Below are 17,802 nucleotides of genomic sequence, written 5' to 3'. Positions count from 1 at the left end.
TCCCAGTGAAATAGGAAATTCATGGCAAATTACAGGTTAATTAGAACCGTATCCTCAGCATAGAAACAACTGATCAAGATTCTTTTCCTGCCCGCAGGTAAATACGCGAGCTGGGTCGGCTACCAATAGCACAACGGCCGTCCCGGATTCCCTTCCGAGCAATAGGTAAGAGTTGAGCAGAGAGACGCTCAAGCGTCTTATTAAAGCAGGACCCCAGAAGTGATTTTTGCATTTTAATTAACAGAAGCGGGAGTCCCAGTTTACTTGTGCATGGTGTATGGGTGTGTGTGTTGAGATTTGGTTGACCAATTTCCAGCAGGATTTTTGTGGCTTGCAGAAAGCAGCATTAGTCTTTGTTTGGTGAGTTCCTTTGGATAACCATCTTCTCTGAGGATCTCATTGCAACCTCAGCACAATCAAAAGCTTTTGCCTGTGCTCTGCTATGCACATGGGTGCCACATCAATGGAATGCAAGTTTGCTTCCATGTAAAATATTGGGCTGCAGGGCTGGAAATCAGAGGGCTGAATTCAGTGCATTGTAGACAATGGCGTCTAAGACCAGAGTTCCAGGCCTTGCTTAGCCATGGATTCCCTGAATGGCTTTAAGGAAACCGTTACCTTTCAGCCTTGATATTCCCACTCTGTAAAACGGAGGTGTTACCCGTATAATGCTTTGCAGGAATATTGAATGTAAACAGGATAGCCAGTTTGGTGTAGTGGTCGAGTGCATGGACTTTTATCTGGGAGAACCAGGTTTGATTCCCCACTCCTCCACTTGCAACTGCTTGAATGACCTTGGGTCAGCCATAGCTCTCACAGGAGTTGACCTTGAAAGGGCAGCTTCTGGGAGAGTTCTCTCAGCCCCACCTACCTCACAGGATATTTGTTGTGGGGGAGGAAGATAAAGGAGATTGTGAGCAGCTCTGAGATTCGACGTGGAGGGCAGGATATAAATCCAATTTTTCCTCCTCCACCTTCTTCTGATAAGACTTCCCCCCCTTTTCTTTTTCTTTGAATATTCCCTTGTAATGTAGCATCACAAACTAATGTTGCTTTGCCGTAAGCTGAGCTGATCACACTTAAAGGACAGCTCTTGTTCTATCACTTGCCTGTTCCTGGATGGTGAGGAAGAGCAAGTGGGGAAAAAGAGATGCTTTGAGATCAGGCTGCAGCTGTTCTAACCAGGTGGCTGTTTCAGTTCTGCAGATGACAACTTGAGCAGAAAGGGATGAAGCTTGATGAAGGGAGAATTTTGGTGACAGGTTGGCTGTCCTTGGAAGAAAGGGAAGTGTCAAAGAAGACTCAGGCTTCGCAACCTCGTAAGAAGATAGAGGGGAGGAGGGGCTGTTTGGTGGTAGAGCATCTGCTTGGCATGCAGACAGTCCTGGGTTCAAGCCCTAGCATCTCCAGCTAAAAGGATCAGATAGTAAGCCATGTGCCAGAGCTCCGCCAGTGACTGTGGAGAGGCACTGTCCATCAGAGGAGACAGGCCTCACCTTGATAGACCAAGAATCTGACTTGGTAGAAGGCAACTTCCCTTCTTCATAAAGAGTAGAAGAAGAGCTGTGCTGGGTCAGACACGAGGCCCATTTAGTCTGGCATCCTGTTCACACTGTGAGCAGCCAGCTGCCTCAAGGAAGCCCACAACACCATCTTCCTGCCGGGGTTGGAGTGGGGAGAAGAAGAAGAGATTGGATTTATATCCCACCCTCCACTCAAGAGTCTCAGAGCGGCTCACAATCTCCTTTATCTCTCTCCCCCACAACAGATACCCTGTGAGGTGGGTGGGGCTGGAGAGGGCTCTCACAGCAGCTGCCTTTCAAGGACAACCTCTGCCAGAGCTATGGCTGACCCAAGGCCATTCCAGCAGGTGCAAGTGGAGGAATGGGGACTCAAACCCGGTTCTCCCAGAAAAGAGTCTGCACACTTAACCACTACACCAAACTGGCTCTACAAGAAGAGCGGAGTACGGAGACGAGGCTGGATACACGAGCTCAGTTGAAGGATTTCAGATTTGCTGATGTTTTCAGCAAGATAAGAAAATTAGGCAGAAGGCCAAATAGGTAAGGAGCAGAAAGAAGAGTGTCTTGGTGTCCCGGGGCAGGCGGGACTTATCTAAGTTTCCGACAGGCTTTTGATGATCTAGTGGGTGTCCTTTGAAGTCATCGCTTCCCCCAGCACTTAACTACCTAGGCGCTTAAGTTATGCTGAATACTACCAGCCTATATGTATGTGGCTTTATGACTTGTTGCTGATGATGTGGATTATGGTTTTGGACCTAATTCGATAATCCTGTAATTACCATATTGCTTAGTTTGGATATGGTTTATTTGTGTTGCTGTAAAGTTTTTAATGCTGTAAGCCGCCCTGAGCCCGCTTGCAAGATAGGGCGGGGCATAAATAAAAAAATTAAATTAAATTAAATCAAAATGTGGTTATAAAAGTTATAAAAGCTTCAGATGGAAGCCGTATCGGTCTGGAGTAGCACAACTAGGTTTAAGTTCACTAGAGACCAACAAGATTTTGGGGGCATGAGCTTCCTTTTTCCTTTTTGATACTTTGAATATTTGTGTGTGTGTGTGTCTGTGTTTGTACCTCCTGGAAGCCATGTCGATGTCTAGTGACTGACCCCTACTGGGGGCATAGAGAATATTCAGAGAGGTGGCTGAATAGAGCCTGCCTCTGTCCTCCTGACTGCTGATATTTCAAGGAGGTCTCCCATCCAAATACTAGCCAGAGCCCAGCTGGCCCTGGTTAGCTTCCCAGATCTGACAAGATCGGCATTGCTTGGGCTATCCAGGTCAGGGCGAGGGTATTATTATTATTATTAGTTTATTTATATTCTACCCATTCCCCCGTTTGGGGGCTCAGAGCGGAGTACATCATAAATAGTAATAAAATCACAGTAAAGTTACAGTAGCATCACAATAAAAAACAATTACAACATTTAGTAAAAGTACAACAGGATGGTCCAGCAAGATAGTATAACAGTAGAGTATGGCAGAATGATACTACGGAATAGCACAGTAGAATAGTGCAGTAGTACAGTAGGGTAGGCCAACTGGTCTAATGGATAGATGCTCGCTGCCTCATCCAAAGACTTGGTAGAACAGCTCCGTTTTACAGGCCCTACGGAAGGCTAACAAGCCAGGTAGGGCCCGGATTTCCATAGGAAGCTGATTCCACCAGGTCGGGGCCAGGACCAAAAAGGTCCTGACCTTGGTAGAGGCAGGATGGGCATCTTTTGGGCAGGGGACTGTCAAATAAGCTTTCGAGAGCTTGATTCCTGAAAACCTTGTTGGTATCTAAGGTGCTCCTGGACTCAAATCTTCGTAGTTAAGAGACACTGAGGACTGGCGAAATCTTGAGGATAGCGGAGAGTGAGAGACTGTGATCTGTTTTAGCCCCTTTAAGTATTAAGGGGGGAAGAAAAAAGAGTAATTAGAAAGGAGAAAAGACTGAGGAGAGAGTATTGGATCTTCTATCAGCTATGCAAGGAAGGGAATATCTTTTTCATAAGCTATTTTACAAAATACCACAAAACATTTTAAAAGCATTGGGGGGTGTTGTGTGTGTGTGTCTGCACCTGGAAGCTATGTCGACCCCTGGTGACTGACCCCTACTGGGGTCCTGGAGGATATTCAGGGAGGTGACTGAATAAGCCTGCCCGTGCCTCCCAACTTGGGTATTTCAAATGACAGTCTCCCATCCATGCACTAACCACATTCGACTCTGCTTAGCTTCCAAGATCTGACAAAATCAGGCTTGCCTGGGCTATCCAGGTCAGGGTGAAATCAGAGTTTTGAAACGCTTTAATGAATTTTTATTTTTTATATTTATATTTATTTTATTTTGTACATTTATAGTCCGCCCTTTCCCATAAGGGCTCAGGGCGGATTCCAACATGCTAAAACAGTACAATCCACAATAGAACATCAGAATAGTTAAAACCATTAAGCCAATAAATTAAAATTAATTATTTAAGGTATCATTTAACATTAAATTATATCATTTGACAATGTTAGGTAAGGTTTCTACAAATGCGACCTGTTGGTATTTACCCTGGAATGCTCAGATGAACTGACCGTTTCAAATTAAAAAGAAATAAATCAAACTGAAGTAACAGTGACTACTCAAGTAAAGCAAAAATCAGTGGTCGGAGGAGAGATCTTGGTGCTAATTGGAGCTACCTGCAGTTACAGCAAGTGGCCAGTGGGAGGAGCTTTGCTGCCCTGCTAGGTCTGCCCCGAGAGCCACCGGGCAAAGGGAGGGGCAAAAGGACCCCGGTAACAAACGATACCCTCCTGAAATATTAAAAAAAGGTAAGCTGACACCCCCTAAAGTACCATTCCTAACTTAATGAAAACTTTGACCTGTGTGCTGGTTCTTATGAAAGCTGTACACGTTCATTCTCTGCTGCAGTCCCCACCTAGTGCCTGTAGATCAGGGATGGCCAAACGTAAGAGCCAAACAGAATAAAAGTCATATGCTTGAGAGCTGCAAGACATGAATGCCAGATGTTAGGGAGGGAGAGGTGAGAAGAAAGTAACTTTAACTTCAAATGCATTCTCCGAGGCACCAGCTGGTTTGGCTTGGAGAAGTGATTTAAAGCAAGGGTGGCCAAACTTGCTTAAAGTAAGAGCCACATGGAATAAATGTCAGATGTTCGAGAGCCTCAAAATATGAACGTCAGATGTTTGAGAGCCACAAGACAGGAAGAAAGGTAGGCAGGCAGGCAAATAGACGGGGGAAGAGGGAAGAAGAAGAATTGCAGATTTATATCCCGCCCTTCTCCCTGAATCAGAGACTCAGAGCGGCTTATAATGTCCTATCTTCTCCCCCCCCACAACAGGCACCCTGTGAGGTGGGTGGGGCTGAGAGGGCTCTCACAGCAGCTGTCAAATGCCTTCTCCAAGCTGGCTGAAAGGACAGTGGGGGCTTCAAGAGCCACACAATATGTGTGAAAGAGCCACATGTGGCTCCCGAGCCACAGTTTGGCCATGCCTGCTGTAGATCAAGATGGGTGTCCCTGTTAGCCTGTCTGTAGCAGGAGAAAAAAGCCTGAATCCAGCAGCACCTTCAAGACGGACACAATTTCTGTCTGCAGGGGAGGAGATTTCGGTATTCACTGCTCACTTCTTCAGGAGGTCAGGGAGGTTTCCACTCTCCTGACAATCTACAAACCGTGCAAAATCGAATTTTTCAGGAGGGCTTTTTAAACACAGCTAATAGGACTGTCTGGGGATGGTTCAGAAAGATGATTTAAGGCAGGGGTGGGGAACCTTTTTTCTGCCAAGGGCCATATGGATATTTATAACATCATTCGCGGGCCATTAAAAATGATCAACTTAAAAAACAGTGCTCCACCAAGGGAGAACGATTCAGGCCAGAAAAATTAATGCAAATAATTGTTTTTCTATTTGAAGTCATGTGGGGAGAGCCTAATCTGCCCCCCACACACACACACACATGGCCCACCGCCCTAGGCAAATGCATAGGTCCAGGGCTTTTTTGTAGAAAACACCCAGCAGGAACTAAGTAGCATATTAGACCACATCCCTTAATATTAGCATATTAGGTCACACACTCATCAGCATATTAGGCCACACCATCTGGGATAATCATGCAAGCTGAACTGTGAGAGTAACTTTTCCAGGCCCTGCAGCATTTCTAGCCTGCCAGCCAGGCCCCAGGGAGGCTGCCACACAGTACATCTGGGCCCTGAGATCCCTGCCTGGCCCTGGGGAGGCTGTGGCCCAGCGCGGCTGGGCCCCACGATCCTCGCTGGCCAGCCAGGCCCCAGGGAGGCTGCCACGTGGCTCGGTTCGGTCCAGTAATCCCCGAGGGCCACACCAGGTGACCTTGAGGGCCATATACGGCCCCCGGGATGGCCCCAGGGCCCCCACCCCTGATTTAAAGAAAGGAAAAGGGCCGTGGCCTGTACCACTGCTGACGTATGTGTTATCCTACTGTGTGGCTTCTGCATCGTGTTACTATTTGTGCTGTGTTTCAGCTTGGTTTCCGGTTCCTGCAGTCCCGGTCCCATTGGATGTTCCACCCCTTTGATTGTGTTGATTTATACTGTGTAATCTCAGTGTGAAGGGTGGAATGTAAAATAAATAATAAATGCTTGGTTAGGGGGCCACAAAGTGTCTTCGTGTACAGGATGCATTGGATAGTTTGGCCAACCAAGTCCAAGAGCTTGTCCGATGCACAGCCGCAGTCCAAAGCTTAATTGGCACATGGACCTAGAAGATTAAGAAACAGCCAAGAACCTGTACTCTGGCCTGCCAAGAAGGCAGGAAGGATTAGTGGCCAAGCATTACTGATGTTCTGTTATTAAGCATTTGATGTTTAATAGTAATACTTTGCTAAGCAATCTTCCTGTCCCCGGTCATTTGCGTTGTCGACGTACCTTTGAGCAGGTCCTGAAAGCGCCCCAGAAACAGTGGTTTGTCATCTAATGGGGCAGTTAATTGCCTTTCATTTTCCAAACTCGTCTGAGTTTGGAAGGCCACGTTTGAAGGCCTCCGTTTCATGTTCACAAAACAGGCAGTTGGCAGGAGATGACAAGCTCACTTGTACGTTTTGTTGGGGAAAGTCCTTGTTCTTTAAAGTAGGCTTATTAGAGAACAAAGATAAGAGTTAGATATTATGGGTTTGTGTTGATCGATGAGCAAGACGCTCATGCTTTTTGGAACAGATCTTCCTTTCTCCTTTGAAAAATTCAGCGTTGACTTGATTCAGAATTGCATATTTGTATGTCAGTGGCTTGTTAAGCCTCTGGTTTCTAGGACCAAATTCTGCAGCCAGTTTCCCTTGGCAAGCCCATTCAAACAAATGGGGGCTCTGCAGGTGCGTTTCTTCACACCTTAGCTGTCAGGAAGTATCAGTAATTTTAAAATAGTCAGATCCAGGTGGACAGCCGTGTTGGTCTGAAGCAGTAGAACGAAGTAGGAGTCCAGTAGCATCTTTAAGACCAACAAAGTTTTATTCAGAATGGACGCTTTTGTATGCATGCAGATTTCTTCAGATGAGGGCATGGGGTACAGTGAGCTGAAATAAATATAGCTCATAGAATCATAGAGTTGGAAGGGACCCCCAGGGCCATCTAGTCCAACCCCCTGCACAATGCAGGAAACTCCCAAAGACCTCCCCCTAAATTCACAGGATCTTCGTTGCTGTCAGAAGGCCATCTAGCCTCTGTTTAAACACCTCCAAGGAAGGAGAGCCCACCACCTCCCGAGGAAGCCTGTTCCACTGAGGAACCGCTCTAACTGTCAAGAAGTTCTTGCTCTAACAGCCGGAAACTCTTTTGATTTAATTTCAACCCATTGGTTCTGGTCCTGGTAGGTTAAGAGCGTAAACTGATACAAAGTTAGGATCAAATGGCAAAATAGCGTAATAAATTGGAAGATCATTTGGTTTGGATAGCGTTTGTGTGGGAAACCAATAAAAGGTAATAAAAGTGGCTTGTTCATTGCTTTTGCTACGAGTAAAACAAAAGGACATATATTTCCTCGTGATGTTCTTGTCCACCTAATTTACTTTTTAACATAATTCTATACGTAGACTTGTATATACACTTACATAGAGAGACTTGTATAGAATCATAGAGTTGCAAGGGACCTCCGGGATCATCTAGCCCAACCCCCTGCGCAACGCAGGAAACTCACAAATATCTGCCCCTAATCTATAGACTTGTAGCAAAAGCAATGAACAGGCAACTTTTATTATCTTTCATTGGTTTCCCTCACAAATGCTATCTAAATCAAATGGTCTTTCAATTTGTTTATTGCGCTGTTTTGCCATTGGATCCTAACGTTGTATTAGTTTACACTCTTAACCCACCAGCTGTATTTATTTCAGCTCACTGTACCCCATTGCATTGTCTGATGAAGTGTGCATGCATATGACAGCTTACATGGTCTTCAGGGTGCTACTGGACTCTTACTTTGTTCAAGATAGTCAATTAAAACCGTTATGTAGGGCTCACCAGCTACCAGTTTGGACCTGGAGATCTCCCAAAATTACCAGTGATCTCCAGACTACAGAGATCAGCTCCTTTAGAGAAAATGGCTCATTTGGAGGGTGGACGTTATGGCATTAGATCACTGAGTCTCCCTTTCGCCCCCAGAGCTCCAGGAATTTCCCAACCCAAACTCAGCAACCTTTTGCTCAACTCCCAACTTTCTTCCTACCACACCATGCGGACTTTCTGCCCTTTCTTTTCTCTCCCTTTCCTGTTTTTTTTTGGGGGACAACCAGGGGTGGAATTCTAGCAGGAACTCCTTTGCATATTAGGCCACACACCCCTGATGTAGCCAATCCTCCAAGAGCTTTCAAAAAGAGCCTTGTAAGCTCTTGGAGGATTGGCTACATCAGGGGTGTGTAGCCTAATATGCAAAGGAGCTCCTGCTAGAATTTCACCACTGGGGACAACGATTGTGTCCTTTCAGCTGGGCGCGGGTCGCAGCCTGTAGTTCTGCTTTCATTTAAATACTTTTTTTCCCCACTTTCCAATTTTTACAGTTTGAAGAAGTCCTCTGCAGAACTGAAGAAAATACTAGCGAATGGCCAGGTAGGTGCATCAGATCGGGAGTAAACGTGGGCAAGGCACGCTGCCGCATGACTAGAGAAGTGCCCCGCGTCGTAAGACAGCCTCAGAGACGCTTACCGTTCACTTCCCAGTAATGTGTTCTTTTAATAAAGAAGAGGAGAGGGCTGTGAAAGAGCTTTGCATTACGGAGGGGGCCTGCGTGCTGATTGATTTGGATTGGCACACCAATTTGCTTCCCCTTTCTCAAAACCCGCTAATCAGATTTAGCTCCAAATAGATTGAAGCGCCTTTCGCATCCCTCGTTTTTTTTGCTGCCGCCTCAATTTAGGGGGAAGAAAACTTAATCAATTTTGAATAGCAAAGGAGGACTTTGGGCTGGTTAGATCCTTCTTGCAAACGCAAGTAGCATTGAATAACAAAGGACGTCCGCAGTAGAAGGCGATACAGTCCTATCCTTCGGAGCCTCGTCTTTTGCTCTGCTAACAGAAAACCCTAGAAGCCACCCCCCCACCATCTTCCCCTGGCATTGGCAATTGAATGCGATAGCCGTACAATTGATAGCCAAAATGAACACTCCAGCCCAGTCGCTCCTCGCCAGCTTTGATTCCAGCAGACGGGAAGGCCCAAAGTGGTATAATGACTTCAAATGTACGCTGCTAAATGCCCCTACCTGTAAGGCAGCCGGATCCGTCAATAGCAGCATAAATAAGTTTTAATGTTTGTCATGGTGAAAGCCCTTTGATAGCCTTGGAGGCAGGCACCTGTCCACGGCGATCAAGCCTGCCTATTAGACACTATTGACTGAGACATCTGTGTCACTGCAAATAAAAGACTCTTATTGATTTTCTTAACTGCTGTTCACTTCCCTTCCATGTTGCGAAGGCTGAAATCTTAATTATCTCAGATGCGTATTCAGTGCCTTCACACAGTGACCTCTCCCCGTCTCATTGGCATTTCATGAATCAAGCAGTCGTAGTTGAGGGTGTCAAAAAGATAAAAGCAGGTCTCTGCGCTTGTCCTTCAGCCGATTACCTGTAACACTCGGAGCTTAATAGCGGGGAGCTGTCGCAACGGCCTCACCTGCACGGCAGCCTTGATCATCTGCGCACAGAATTCTTTAAATAAAACTTAGGGATATGGATTTCAGTTTGTTTATTTATTTATTTTTTAAAAAATCGACTCTGATAGGCTGTGGTGGGATTTCTTCTTATCTTTATAAAATAAAATGCATATATAGAGTTATTGGCCATCCCCAGTATTTTATTTAACTTTTTCTAATTTTTTTTTCAGGGGGGAGGGGGGGGGGTCGGAGATTTTCCGGGAAGGGAAAGAGAAGGAAACGTGTCGTTGTTTAATATGTTCTTTCTTACTTTATTTTTGGAATCTCATTGACAATGACAATGAATTGAATATACTTAATGAAGTTAAATAGAGCCCCGTGGCGCAGAGTGGTAAAGCTGCAGTACTGCAGTTCGTTTCTTTTTAAAAAAAAAACCCGACTCTGATAGGCTGTGGTGGGATTTCTTCTTATCTTTATAAAGTAAAATGCATATATAGAGTTATTAGCCATCCCCAGTACTTTATTTAACTTTTTCCAATTTTTTTTCTGGGGGGAGGGGAGTTCGGAGATTTTTCGGGAAGGGAAAGAGAAGGAAATGTGTCGTTATTTCATATGTTCTTTCTTACTTACTTTCTTTTTGGAATCTCATTATCTGACAATGAATTGAGTATACTTAACAAAGTTAAATAGAGCCCCGTGGCGCAGAATGGTAAAGCTGCAGTACTGCAGTCCTAAGCTCTGCTCACGACCTGAGTTTGATCCCAGCGGAAGCTGGTTCAGGTAGCCGGCTCCGGGTTGACTCAGCCTTCCATCCTTCCGAGGTCGGTAAAACGAGTCCCCAGCTTGCAGGGGAGAAAGTGTAGATGACTGGGGAAGGCAAGGGCAAACCACCCCGTAAAAAGTCTGTCATGAAAACGTGAAAGCAACGTCACCCCAGAGTCGGAAACGACTGGTGCTTGCACAGGGGACTACCTTTACCTTTTTAATGAAGTTAAGGGGAATGTTAATGCCTAATAAGAAAAGGAAATGTGTGAAGAATATCCTTCTCTTTTATGATTTTTGGAAGGCCTTTTTTTTTGTCATCAAGTCGCAGCTGGCTTGTGGGCTGCCTCAAGGCAAGAGACATTCAAGAGGAGGTTTGCCTTGGCCTGCCTCTGCGTAGCAACCCTGGACTTCCTTGCTGGTCTCCCATCCAAGCACTAACCAAGAGCTGACCCCGTTTAGCTTCTGAAACCGATCAAAGTCAAGTTGGCCTGGCATTACAGTTTTTTTAAAATTTTATTCGATTTTCCGCCCGCCCTTCCCATAGAACAGGCTCAGGGCAGGTGACATCATAAAAACAAGCGACGATAAAAAACAATAAAAGACCAATTTAAGATAATAAGACAATAAACGATAAAAATAAATAAAAGACCCCCAAAACAACAAAAGACCAGTTCTTAGGAAAGCAAAGTCGGTGACCTTTGTTTGCGTGTGTGCGAGCCAGAGAAGGTTCAAAGTGTGAAGTCTAGCTTAGTGTTGGGATTCCTCGGAGTGCAGCCCTACTCCTTTATCCATTTGTTGAGCATTTGGCTGAAAACCGGTTAAAGGACAGCCTGTGGAGCGCCCCGTGCGCCTGAAGATCCACCTCTTTTCAGTGGAGACGTGATCTCCGTGCAGCCAAAGGGATACCTGTATAGATTTAACACACACACCCATGGAGCTGACAGAGGAAAACACCTTTTGTACAAAGCGCTACATGTGCACATGGAAGCAGGCATGGAACTCTGGGCTGGGGGGCAACAGGCACCCTCTCTGGCCAGTCCAGCCTGTGTGAGTTCTGTTTAGCCATTGGCTAAATCTAATCACTCTCAACTGTGTAGAAAACCAGGCTCTAAGCCAGGGGTGGCCAAACTTGTTTAAAGTAAGAGCCACACAGAATAAACGTCAGATGTTTGAGAGCTATAAGGGAGGGAGGGAAGGAGGAGAAAGGGAGAGGTGGGAAGAAAGCAACTTTAACTTTAAATGCATTCCGAGCTGCTGACTGTCTTGGCTTGGCGAAGTGATTTAAAGAGACAAATGCCTTCCCCAAGCCGGCCAACAAGGCGGTCGGGGCTTCAATATGTGTGAAAGAGCCACATGTGGCTTCTGAGCCACAGTTTGGCCCCCCTGCTCTAAGCCCTCGAGTTTCCTCATAAGCTGCTCAAGTTTCTTGGGCTGTTCTTCTCTTGTTAACAGTTTGGCGGTTTAAGCTCCACTCGGCATAACTTGAGGGCCGGGGATGTTTTTTATTTCATTTGTTTTGCGCTCCTGCTTGAAAGTGTTAATAAAGACATTCATTCTCTCCCTGATAGCCTCCACTTAGGTTTAATAAGGAATTCATATTAATCATTAAAGGAAGGGGGACGCGATTCTTCAAGATAATCAAATATTGACAGGCTAGAAATAGCTTTCTGCCTAGGTTCATTGATATAGGTTATGTGATATAAATATTTATTTCTTTTCTGTCACTCAGAGCAAATGCCGCCGATTGATTCGGCATTGATGTAGTGTCAGCGGTTCATAAGAAACATTTGACTGGCTCGTGTTTTCCGATTAGTCTCTGCTCCATAAAGTGGGATTTACTAAATCTCTTCAATTGTCTGCTCATAGAGTGTGACTGCTTTCTGAAGCTATTAGGCCTTCGATTGGTAATGAGGAGGTATAGCTTATAGGGCTGGAACCTCTGCTGAAGCTTTACATATCAAATCAGGATTAATTGAAACATCGCCCCTCCCCCCCATTTTTGCTTCTAACGATTTATCAGAAATGCATACTGATTCCGTCTCGGACCCCAGAAATAAACAAAGAGTGTTTTGTTTGCTGATCCGTAATTGGAATTGCTTTCCATTCATTCTTCTAATCCCGGCAACCGATCAAGAATCCTTTAAGACAAATTAATATCCCAGGACTCGTGAAGTCACACAGTTGTTCTTAAGAACAGAGGAAGATAAGAGAAGCCATGTTGAATCAGGCCAATGGCCCATCCAGTCCAACACTCTGTGTCACATAAGAGAAGCCCTGTTGAATCAGGCCAATGGCCCCTCCAGTCCAACACTCTGTGTCACATAAGAACATAAGAGAAGCCCTGTTGGATCAGGCCAGTGGCCCATCCAGTCCAACACTCTGTGTCACATAAGAGCATAAGAGAAGCCCTGTTGGATCAGGCCAATGGCCCATCCAGTCCAACACTCTGTATCACATAAGAACATAAGAGAAGCCCTGTTGGATCAGGCCAGTGGCCCATCCAGTCCAACACTCTGTGTCACATAAGAGCAGCCCTGTTGGATCAGGCCAATGGCCCATCCAGTCCAACACTCTGTGTCACATAAGAACATAAGAGAAGCCCTGTTGGATCAGGCCAATGGCCCATCCAGTCCAACACTCTGTGTCACATAAGAGCATAAGAGAAGCCCTGTTGGATCAGGCCAGTGGCCCATCCAGTCCAACACTCTGTGTCACATAAGAACATAAGAGAAGCCCTGTTGGATCAGGCCAGTGGCCCATCCAGTCCAACACTCTGTGTCACATAAGAGAAGCCCTGTTGGATCAGGCCAATGGCCCATCCAGTCCAACACTCTGTGTCACACAGTAGGCAAAACGCAGGTGGCCTCAACAGGACCAGAATTCCAGAAGCACTTGTACTGTTGCTCCCCATGAAGACAGTGCATCACTGCCAAAGACATAAGACCATAGGGGAAGCCATGTTGGATCAGGCCAGGGGTCATTTTGTAGAAAAATAGGTGGTGGAGCTAATTAGCATAACTCATTAGCATATGCCCCCGCCCAGCCAAAAGCAATCCAATTCAAGAAAGGAGAGTCCCAGGCAAGTGAGGCCTGCTTGGCCTGGCTAGAGATCCAGTCAGCCCAAGCAGACCTTACTCGCCTGGGGCTTTCCTGGGCCGCCCCGCCCCCTAGTCAAAAGGCCAGCAAGCCACCTGCCACCCAAAATCACATAAGTGGAGAAAGGGTGGCATAGATCTTCTCCAGAGGTTAATGGCTGGCTGGCTTCCCGCTCTCCTAATCCAGGGATTCTTATGCAGCTGCAGCTATTATTCCATGGACAAAGTAGGTGGGGAGGGGGAGGGGGAAGCCTCAGAAAGGTTCAGGAGCTGTGCTCCTATGAGCTCCTGCCAAATCTGAGGCCTAATGGCTCATCCAGTCCAACACTCTGTGTCACACAGTGTCCAAAACCCAAGTGGCCTCAAAAGGACCAGAATTACAGAAGCCCTTCCTCTGTTGCCCCCCAAGCACCAAGAAGACGGTGCATCACTGCCAAAGACGTAAGACCATAGGAGAAGCCAGGCCCACCCAGTCCAACACTCTGTGTCACATAGTGGTTGAAACTCAGGGGCCATCAGGGGGTCCGTCAGCGGGGCCAGGACTAATCTAAACTGTTCTTTGACTGTTTCTGGGTATTTGGGGGTGGGTGTCAGTCTGAGAAACCAGCCGTTATGCCCCCAGAGTTTCACTGGCTCAGAAGTCCCAACCACGGTGGCCATAAGCACTGTGTCAATTGCCAACATTTTCTTCCTGGTGCTTGCCAAGTGCTTTTGGAAGGTGGGTGAAGCTAGGAGTGGGTTCTCATTGGCTCTGCAGATTGAAAGGTATCCTGCTGAACAGAGCTTCTAGCAGTCTGGCGTAGTAGTTAAGTGCATGGACTCTTATTTGGGAGAATCAGGTTTGATTCCCCACTCCTCCACTTGCAGTTGCTGGAATCAGCCATCGCTCTGGCAGAGGTTGTCCTTGAAAGGGCAGCTGCTGTGGGAGTCCTCTCAGCCCCACCCACCTCACAGGGTGTCTGTTGTGGGGGGAGAAGATATAGGAGATTGTAAGCCACTCTGAGTCTCTGATTCGGAGAGAAGGGCAGGGTATAACTCTGCAGTCTTCTGCTGCTGCTGCTGCTGAACAGAGCTCCTACCAGTTTGGCGTAGTATTTAAGTGCACAGTCTCTTATCTGGGAGAACTGGGCTTGATTCCCCACTTGCAGCTGCTGGAATGGCCTTGGGTCAGCCATGGCTCTCTTATCTGGGAGAACCAGGCTTGATTCCCCACTCCTCCACTTGCAGCTGCTGGAATGGTCTTGGGTCAGCCAGAGCTCTCTTATCTGGGAGAACCGGGTTTGATTCCCCACTCCTCCACTTGCAGCTGCTGGAATGGCCTTGGGTCAGCCAGAGCTCTCTTATCTGGGAGAACCGGGTTTGATTCCCCACTCCTCCACTTGCAGCTGCTGGAATGGCCTTGGGTCAGCCAGAGCTCTCTTATCTGGGAGAACCGGGTTTGATTCCCCACTCCTCCACTTGCAGCTACTGGAATGGCCTTGGGTCAGCCATAGCTCTCTTATCTGGGAGAACCGGGTTTGATTCCCCACTCCTCCACTTGCAGCTGCTGGAATGGCCTTGGGTCAGCCAGAGCTCTCTTATCTGGGAGAACCGGGCTTGATTCCCCACTCCTCCACTTGCAGCTGCTGGAATGGCCTTGGGTCAGCCAGAGCTCTCTTATCTGGGAGAACCGGGTTTGATTCCCCACTCCTCCACTTGCAGCTACTGGAATGGCCTTGAGTCAGCCATAGCTCTCTTATCTGGGAGAACCAGGTTTGATTCCCCACTCCTCCACTTGCAGCTGCTGGAATGGCCTTGGGTCAGCCAGAGCTCTCGTAAGAGTTGTCCTTGAAAGGGCAGCTGCTGTAAGAGCTCTCTCAGCCCCACCTACCTCACAGGGTATCTGTTGTGGGGGGTGGGGATGGGAAGAAGGTAAAAGGAGATTGTGAGTCGCTCTGAGATTCAGAGTATAGGGCAGGATATAAATCCAGTATCTTCTTCAATATCTACCTGAAATGTCGAATAGTTTACTATTAGAGTTAGATTCAGGTGGGTAGCCATGTTGGTCCAAAGCAGTTGAACTACGTTTGAGCCCAGTGGCATCTTTAAGGCCAACGAAGTTTAATTCCGGGCACACAGAATCTTATACCCAGGATTAAACTTTGCTGGTCTTAAAGGTAGCACTGGACTCAAACTTTGTTCTATTAGTGTTATATTTATTTATTTATTTGGTTCACTTCTATTCCGCCCTTTCCCAGACGGGCTAAGGGCGGATCACATACAGGTAAAAGAAGAAGAAGATGATGAAGATATTGGATTTATATCCCGCCTTCCACTCCGAAGAGTCTCAGAGCGGCTCACAATCTCCTTTCCCTTCCTCCCCCACAACAGACACCCTGTGAGGTGGGTGGGGCTGGAGAGGGTTCTCACAGCAGCTGCCCTTTCAAGGACAACCTCTGCCAGAGCTATGGTTGACCCAAGGCCATCTCAGCAGGTGCAAGTGGAGGAGTGGGGAATCAAACCCGGTTCTCCCAGATAAGAGAGCTCTGGCTGACCCAAGGCCATTCCAGCAGCTGCAAGTGGAGGAGTGGGGAATCAAACCCGGTTCTCCCAGATAAGAGTCCGCATACTGAACCACTACAGCAAACTGGCTCTCCAGTCACTTATAATAAAATCAATAAATACAATGTAAAACAACAGCATTACAACAACATTAAATAGCAGAGGCGGGCGGCACATGGTGCAACTTTAGGTGTATTCATTCAGTGGCCCGAATATAAAGTTTCAGATGATAGATCACTGTGGGGGGGGGGGGGGGGAGCAGCCGATGGTATAGGCAACAGAGCAGAGGACGCCCGCCTGCCTCTACTAAACGCCTGGCAGAACAGCTCTGCCTTGCAGGCCCTGCAGAAGGGTAATAAATCCGGCAGGGCCTGCGCCTCCACCAGGTTGGGGCCACGGCCAAAAAGGCCCTGCCCTAATTGAGGCAAGTCGGACGTCCTTGGCTCCAGGGATGACCAGAAGGTGTTGGTTGGCCAATCGCAATGCCCTTCGGGGCTCATATGGGGAGGGGCGGTCCCCATATGAGCACTCACCCCCTGACATTTTGTGGTGGCCTCCACCTCTTGCAGCAGCCATTTTGTGATTGGCTCTACCTCCTGCGGCAGCCATTTTATTATTGTGCCTTGTGTAAGAATTCCAGAGGTGCCTGCGGGCTGTAAAAGGTTGGGGAACCTCTGCTCTGGCTTCACCCTCTGTTGGACCTCGCTAAGTCGCACACATCTTCTTTATTTCTTTGAGCCTCCACACCTCTAGTACAGGCAAAAGAAAGGTGTCCTCAGTCGGGGGCTCTTCCTAGACAAGGACATCAGAGAAGAGCCTTGCCGGCTTAGACCAGAGTTGCATCTAGTCCAACATCTTGTCTCTTACAGTGGCCAACCCGTTCCTCTGGAGGTCCCTGGCTCTGGGATTCAGAGGCCTCTGGGTGCTTCACCCTGGTGTCTTCTTCTCCCCCTTCGTCACTTCCATGCACAGAGAGCCAGTTTGGTGTAGTGGTTAAGTGCACGGACTCTTTTCTGGGAGAACCGGGTTTGATTCCCCACTCCTTCACTTGCAGCTGCTGGAATGGCTTGGGTCAACCAGAGCTCTCGCAGGAGTTGTCCTTGAAAAGGCAGCTGCTATGAGAGCCCCACCCACCTCACAGGGTGTCTGTTGTGGGGGGGAGAAGATATAGGAGATTGTGAGCCGCTCTGAGTCTCTGTCCTTGAAAGGGCAGCTGCTGTGAGCCCTCTCAGCCCCACCCACCTCACAGGGTGTCTGTTGTGGGGGGGAGAAGATATAGGAGATTGTGAGCCGCTCTGAGTCTCTGTCCTTGAAAGGGCAGCTGCTGTGAGAGCCCTCTCAGCCCCACCCACCTCACAGGGTGTGTGTTGGGGGAGAAGATATAGGAGATTGTGAGCCGCTCTAAGTCTCTGATTCAAAGAGGAGGGTGGGGTATAAATCTGCAGTCTTCTTCTTCAAGGAGTTAACACTCCAGTGAATAGTACAGGGAGACAGTAAAGGAGGTGTGTGTGTGTGGGGGGGGGGTTCATTCCTGTTCCATTGCTTGACTAACTGCAAGTGAAATGGGCTGGGGTAAAGAAAACGTTCTTGCAAAAAAAAAGAAAAAGGGGAAAAAAAACCCAACCTAGGCCACTGCATTTGTGAAAACTTTACTGGTCTTTCTCAAATTAAAACTCACACAATTAAGCCACAAATGGCCGCTCCCAAAAGGATTCGCTTCTCGTTGTGGATGCGAATCTATTTGCGGTGATGCGGATCTGAAGTGTTTCTCCTCTGATGAT

At 47.3% G+C, this 17,802-nt stretch overlaps 1 protein-coding gene across 2 annotated transcripts in view; it reads left to right on the top strand.

Moving 5' to 3' along the window:
- MAP2K5 (mitogen-activated protein kinase kinase 5) overlaps positions 1-17,802 on the top strand; it is a 267,295-nt gene that overhangs the window by 29,623 nt on the left and 219,870 nt on the right. For both annotated transcript variants that reach the window (XM_060260130.1, XM_060260131.1), the window contains exons 6-7: positions 98-165; positions 8,533-8,581. In XM_060260130.1, coding sequence (XP_060116113.1) covers positions 98-165; positions 8,533-8,581 — 117 coding nt within the window. The remainder of the gene's footprint in view (positions 1-97; positions 166-8,532; positions 8,582-17,802) is intronic.

Source organism: Heteronotia binoei, chromosome 19 (genome assembly GCF_032191835.1).
Source record: "Heteronotia binoei isolate CCM8104 ecotype False Entrance Well chromosome 19, APGP_CSIRO_Hbin_v1, whole genome shotgun sequence".
Lineage (NCBI taxonomy): Eukaryota > Metazoa > Chordata > Lepidosauria > Squamata > Gekkonidae > Heteronotia > Heteronotia binoei.
The sequence above is the reverse complement of the archived record's forward strand: the minus strand, read 5'-3'. Positions and strand labels throughout refer to the sequence as shown.